The 6,864-nt window shown below is 46.6% G+C and overlaps 1 protein-coding gene across 1 annotated transcript; it reads left to right on the plus strand.

Annotated features, from left to right (window-relative positions):
- The first annotated feature begins 6 nt into the window (after positions 1-6).
- Positions 7-2,685, plus strand: LOC121843307 (tenascin-R-like). The gene is made up of 3 exons (XM_042312903.1): positions 7-27; positions 1,285-1,448; positions 2,130-2,685. Exons 2-3 carry the CDS (start codon positions 1,293-1,295, stop codon positions 2,226-2,228), a joined length of 255 nt encoding a protein of 84 aa, XP_042168837.1. The 5' UTR covers positions 7-27; positions 1,285-1,292; the 3' UTR covers positions 2,229-2,685.
- The last annotated feature ends 4,179 nt before the right edge of the window (positions 2,686-6,864 follow it).

The raw sequence follows: 6,864 nt of genomic DNA on the forward strand, positions 1-6,864 counted from the left end.
AGGTGTCTGGATACACCGGCACTGCAGGTAAAAGGATGTACACTAGCCAAGATAGAATGTGAGGACAGAGCTTAGCAGAGCAGGATGTAAACTAGCCAAGATAGAATGTGAGGACAGAGCCTAGTAGAGCAGGATGTACACTAGCCAAGATAGAATGTGAGGACAGAGCCCAGCAGAGCAGAATGTACACTAGCCAAGATAGAATGTGAGGACAGAGCCCAGCAGAGCAGAATGTACACTAGCCAAGATAGAATGTGAGGACAGAGCCTAGTAGAGCAGAATGTACACTAGCCAAGATAGAATGTGAGGACAGAGCCTAGCAGGGCAGAATGTACACTACCCAAGATAGAATGTGAGGACAGAGCCTAGCAGAGCAGAATGTACACTACCCAAGATAGAATGTGAGGACAGAGCCTAGCAGAGCAGAATGTACACTAGCCAAGATAGAATGTGAGGACAGAGCCTAGCAGAGCAGAATGTACACTAGCCAAGATAGAATGTGAGGACAGAGCCTAGCAGAGCAGGATGTACACTAGCCAAGATAGAATGTGAGGACAGAGCCTAGCAGAGCAGAATGTACACTAGCCAAGATAGAATGTGAGGACAGAGCCTAGCAGAGCAGAATGTACACTAGCCAAGATAGAATGTGAGGACAGAGCCTAGCAGAGCAGAATGTACACTAGCCAAGATAGAATGTGAGGACAGAGCCTAGCAGAGCAGAATGTACACTAGCCAAGATAGAATGTGAGGACAGAGCCTAGCAGAGCAGGATGTACACTAGCCAAGATAGAATGTGAGGACAGAGCCTAGCAGAGCAGAATCTACACTAGCCAAGATAGAATGTGAGGACAGAGCCTAGTAGAGCAGAATGTACACTAGCCAAGATAGAATGTGAGGACAGAGCCTAGCAGAGCAGAATGTACACTAGCCAAGATAGAATGTGAGGACAGAGCCTAGCAGGGCAGAATGTACACTAGCCAAGATAGAATGTGAGGACAGAGCCTAGTAGAGCAGAATGTACACTAGCCAAGATAGAATGTGAGGACAGAGCCTAGCAGAGCAGAATGTACACTAGCCAAGATAGAATGTGAGGACAGAGCCTAGCAGGTGCTTAAGGTTGAGGAACCAAAACTCAAATAGCTCACAAACAAATATTCAATACGAGGTCAATCCCATTCACATAATTTAAAGTTAACATTTTACTGAAGTGGAGGGTGGGATTGGTCCCTCACTCTACAAATCCTGAATTGTACTTGTTTCTTTCTTCCCCATCACGTCTATAAGGTGACTCCATGAGGTACCACAACGGGCGCCCATTCTCCACCAGAGACAAGGAACCCCTCCCCCTGGGCATCCACTGTGCCAGGGCCTACATGGGAGGCTGGTGGTACAAAAACTGCTACAAGACCAACCTCAACGGCCTCTATGGCACCAACAGCAACAACCAGGTACCACTAGTACCAGTATCATCCCACTAAGTGCTTTTGTCGTTGCTTTGACATTTTGATTACAGTACCTTTCCTGGTCTTTGCTATTGCAAGACAGCACCCCAATGCTGATATGCTATAAACACTGCACCACATCTCCAGTGTTTCAATTTGATCCATAGAGAATGATAGAGGACTCTTCTTTGTATCTGTTCAATTATGGCATCTGTGAGGACATGGGCAGCACCATTAAGGCCATCTTCATTTTGAATTAGTTAATTTTTTTATTCTACTACTTCTACGAGTTGGTAAACAAACTGAAAAGGTGCACACTGCCACATGGAGTGTGTTGTTTGAACAGATATAAAGCCAAGGTTGGTGATCTACTGCCACCTGCAGTTATGGAATGTTTGCTCATGTATAATTCATTGGCTGATCCCTCAGATGGAATTATATGATCCTTCATTAACCCATAGGAAGTCCCACCCAGTTGACGAAGTCCCACCCAGTTGACGATGCCCATGCTAAAACGGGATTTTAGGCACTAGAGTCCTCTATCTATCTCTATGAACATGAACATCTTATTTGATGTTGTCTCATCTGCTATCAACTCCTATCAACTAATGTAACTGAATTTAAGTTTTGTCAACTCAACTTAATCTACTAAATGAACATAACTCAACTGCTTGTGCTGTGTTATAGGGTGTGGTGTGGATAGACTGGAAGGGCAAAGACTCCTCCATTCCCTTTACTGAGATGAAGTTCCGACCGGCCGGGATCTCCGTCACAACCCACGGATAAGACTGTCCTCTGACTCGTCCACCCCTAAACCCTTTCTTTGAGAAACAGGAAAGTGGAGCACCAAGAGACCATAAACGTGTGGATGTCGCACTTCCTGCATCTCAAATTCCGCCTCAACTTGCATGTCCAGTGGTCTTAACAGCCGTCACGACAGACAGCGTATCAGTCTGTACTTGTACTGTACAGTGCAGTGCACCAGGCTCCTGTTCTGTGCCTTTATCATGCTGTCTCTCTCAGCTGTATCTGTAGAAATATTTGTGATTGCAGCATTTTGTATAATATTGTTTGATGACCCAACTCTTACCGTCTCCAACTCAATGACTGTTCTACTGCTCTGACCCCAAAGCATCTCTACCTGATGCACATCACAAGGTTACCACCCCACTACTACTGTAATAAAACATGCACTGTCTCAATCTATTGCAATAAATGAGGCACATGAATGCCTGGATGGAGATGGGTTTTTTGTACTCAACTATGTGAGTGGTGTTGTGTGTGTGACTAATCTACTAACACGATTCATCAGGTGTTGTCAAAGTTACTCATCACCATGTGTAGTTCACCTGTGCTAGAATGCTTATTTCACATATTTCAGTTCTGTTCACAAATACAGTATTTTGTGAACTGATTTGAAACATTTAGACAAGAAGAGAGAGAGTGCAGGAAATGGCCTCGGACAGGTTAGTATCAGTAATAAGATGGTGAAATCATCATTACTAAACACATTTCCAGGTGACAGTTATGCAATATGACACGCACACTCGGGCTGCGTCCCTAATGGCACTCTATTCCCTATGCAGTGCATTACTTTTGATCATGGCCCATAGGGAATAGAGTGTATATGGCCTATAGGGAATAGGATGCCACACAAACTGAGGCTATACATCCCTGGTGTGTTTCTGTCACCATCAGCATTTTCAATCAGTGACAATCTAACACAATATAATTCACTTCTCCCTCCAATAGGCATTTAGTTCCTGATCTAACTCAGCACACTCTGCTCTGAAATGTCCATTTATCAACGACTCACAGGAAAGAAGATGAGTCGATATGGAGCTCAACTCCGTGAGGTCTCTAGCACTGCAGCATCCAGAGGAAAGATAAATGAGGGTGAATGTATGAAGCTATTAGCTTGTCACGTCTTACCACAGAAGCACCGACTGAGTATGTTCCAACTATTGAACAGACATTTTGCAGCAGAATGGCTTCAGTCACAAAGCTCAGCATTCTACTGGCTGTTGATGCCTAAGAAATGAAAGAACAAGGTGAAGAATCCTCCTTTTCCACGACTCCTGTGGGTGAAGACTACTGGTTGATCACCAGATCCTCAGCTAAAGAGAGTCTGCTGCTGTGAATACCTCTAACCCTTCACCTGAAGAGAGTCTGCTGCTGTGAATACCTCTAACCCTTCACCTGAAGAGAGTCTGCTGCTGTGAATACCTCTAACCCTTCACCTGAAGAGAGTCTGCTGCTGTGAATACCTCTAACCCTTCACCTGAAGAGAGTCTGCTGCTGTGAATACCTCTAACACTTCACCTGAAGAGAGTCTGCTGCTGTGAATACCTCTAACCCTTCACCTGAAGAGAGTCTGCTGCTGTGAATACCTCTAACCCTTCACCTGAAGAGAGTCTGCTGCTGTGAATACCTCTAACCCTTCACCTGAAGAGAGTCTGCTGCTGTGAATACCTCTAACCCTTCACCTGAAGAGAGTCTGCTGCTGTGAATACCTCTAACCCTTCACCTGAAGAGAGTCTGCTGCTGTGAATACCTCTAACCCTTCACCTGAAGAGAGTCTGCTGCTGTGAATACCTCTAACCCTTCACCTGAAGAGAGTCTGCTGCTGTGAATACCTCTAACCCTTCACCTGAAGAGAGTCTGCTGCTGTGAATACCTCTAACCCTTCACCTGAAGAGAGACTGCTGCTGTGAATACCTCTAACCCTTCACCTGAAGAGAGTCTGCTGCTGTGAATACCTCTAACCCTTCACCTGAAGAGAGTCTGCTGCTGTGAATACCTCTAACCCTTCACCTGAAGAGAGTCTGCTGCTGTGAATACCTCTAACCCTTCACCTGAAGAGAGTCTGCTGCTGTGAATACCGCTAACCCTTCACCTGAAGAGAGTCTGCTGCTGTGAATATCTCTAACCCTTCACCTGAAGAGAGTCTGCTGCTGTGAATACCTCTAACCCTTCACCTGAAGAGAGTCTGCTGCTGTGAATACCTCTAACCCTTCACCTGAAGAGAGTCTGCTGCTGTGAATACCTCTAACCCTTCACCTGAAGAGAGTCTGCTGCTGTGAATATCTCTAACCCTTCACCTGAAGAGAGACTGCTGCTGTGAATACCTCTAACCCTTCACCTGAAGAGAGTCTGCTGCTGTGAATACCTCTAACCCTTCACCTGAAGAGAGTCTGCTGCTGTGAATACCTCTAACCCTTCACCTGAAGAGTCTGCTGCTGTGAATATCTCTAACCCTTCACCTGAAGAGAGACTGCTGCTGTGAATACCTCTAACCCTTCACCTGAAGAGAGACTGCTGCTGTGAATACCTCTAACCCTTCACCTGAAGAGAGACTGCTGCTGTGAATACCTCTAACCCTTCACCTGAAGAGAGTCTGCTGCTGTGAATACCTCTAACCCTTCACCTGAAGAGAGTCTGCTGCTGTGAATACCTCTAACCCTTCACCTGAAGAGTCTGCTGCTGTGAATATCTCTAACCCTTCACCTGAAGAGAGACTGCTGCTGTGAATACCTCTAACCCTTCACCTGAAGAGAGACTGCTGCTGTGAATACCTCTAACCCTTCACCTGAAGAGAGACTGCTGCTGTGAATACCTCTAACCCTTCACCTGAAGAGAGTCTGCTGCTGTGAATACCTCTAACCCTTCACCTGAAGAGAGTCTACTGCTGTGAATACCTCTAACCCTTCACCTGAAGAGAGTCTGCTGCTGTGAATACCTCTAACCCTTCACCTGAAGAGAGACTGCTGCTGTGAATACCTCTAACCCTTCACCTGAAGAGAGTCTGCTGCTGTGAATACCTCTAACCCTTCACCTGAAGAGAGTCTACTGCTGTGAATACCTCTAACCCTTCACCTGAAGAGAGTCTGCTGCTGTGAATACCTCTAACCCTTCACCTGAAGAGAGACTGCTGCTGTGAATACCTCTAACCCTTCACCTGAAGAGAGTCTGCTGCTGTGAATACCTCTAACCCTTCACCTGAGAATTCCACCCTGGATGCAGACTTATGGGATCGTCTAAAATCTATCTGTGAATCTGAGGAACAATTCTTATCTCCAGATCAACAACCTCACCCAGTCAGACTCTGGGCATTACACGGTGTGCTGGACAAATGGCACAGGGTCCAAACAGAAGAACATAGACCTCACCGTTTGCAGAACTACAGGCAAGAAGCCAGTTGTGCCATTTATCCAGTTAGGAGAGACAGTAGACCTGTTGTGTGGGACGGCAAGGGGTGGTGACAATGTGAACATTTGAGACATCCTTGGTTCCCTAGCACCTTTCTTGGAGGACGAAATGGGATGGCAAATGGTTGAGAACAGCTCCACTCTACGTATCACCAACTTCACCACTGAGGACAAGATATCTTTTGTTTTAATGGTACTGGAGCCCCAGCAATGTGTTTACAGGGAGTTGATGGAAGTGAGGCCCGAGGCAATGTATCTCCATTGCTCATTGGGAGAAAATGCAGTGCCTTGCATTAACACTGACCCCAGTGGAGAAGAGTTGCATACTGGCAGATTTAGAGTTAGAATAGCCGTGAGAAAACACCTCTGAGGAAAACCTCACTGGCAAACAGATGTACATGGTGGATGGTGGATGGAAGAGTGTCAGGGAATTACACCCTGGTCATCCCATCACTGATACTGAACCACACAGGCTTCTGTATATGTTTTAGGGGTTTCAGGATTCTTCAATGCTGTGACCTGCTGGTGTGCTGCAAGTCCGAGTCTTCTCAGAGGGAAGGGAAGCTGCTCTCGGGTGTAACACCGATCTCACTCAGCCTGCTGAGGTTGTATGGTACAGACAGAGCGATCTGGTGGACCATGTTATCATGGACACACAAAACACACTGTATGTCTGCCAACGCAGAAATGATTTGAGGATATGGAGGGCCGAATGAATGCGTCTAGTCCTCACTCCTCTTTGGTGCTCTCTAACGTCTCACTGGAGGACCGTGGGAAGTGCTAGTGTGCTGTCATCTATGACGACGTGTCTCTCAGTGACTAAGACCCATCTGATTTACGTTGAGAGAGATCCCTTTGTTGTCGATTCCACTTTCTATGCAGTGTTCTCGTCATTGCTGGGCTGTGTTCTGCTGGGGATGGCCTGCACTGTGATCACTGTGAACATGAAGACCACGAGAAGAGACTGTGCGTCTCTACAGACTCTGAGGACTGCAGCCCAGACGCAGGGACAACAGAGCAATGGAGAGGAAGAAGAGAGGGAGGAGAGAGAGGAAAGGGAAGAGAGGGAGGAGAGGGAAGAGAGAGGGGAAAGGATAGAGAGTGAAGAAAGTGAGTTATGAGCGAAGAGAGAGGGGAGGAAGAGAGGGGTGAAGGAAGAGAGGAGGAAGAGAGAGGGGAACAAAGAGAGAGGGGTGGAAGAGAGAGGGGAACGA

The sequence above is a fragment of the Oncorhynchus tshawytscha genome, unplaced genomic scaffold (genome assembly GCF_018296145.1).
Source record: "Oncorhynchus tshawytscha isolate Ot180627B unplaced genomic scaffold, Otsh_v2.0 Un_contig_5816_pilon_pilon, whole genome shotgun sequence".
Classification (NCBI taxonomy): domain Eukaryota; kingdom Metazoa; phylum Chordata; class Actinopteri; order Salmoniformes; family Salmonidae; genus Oncorhynchus; species Oncorhynchus tshawytscha.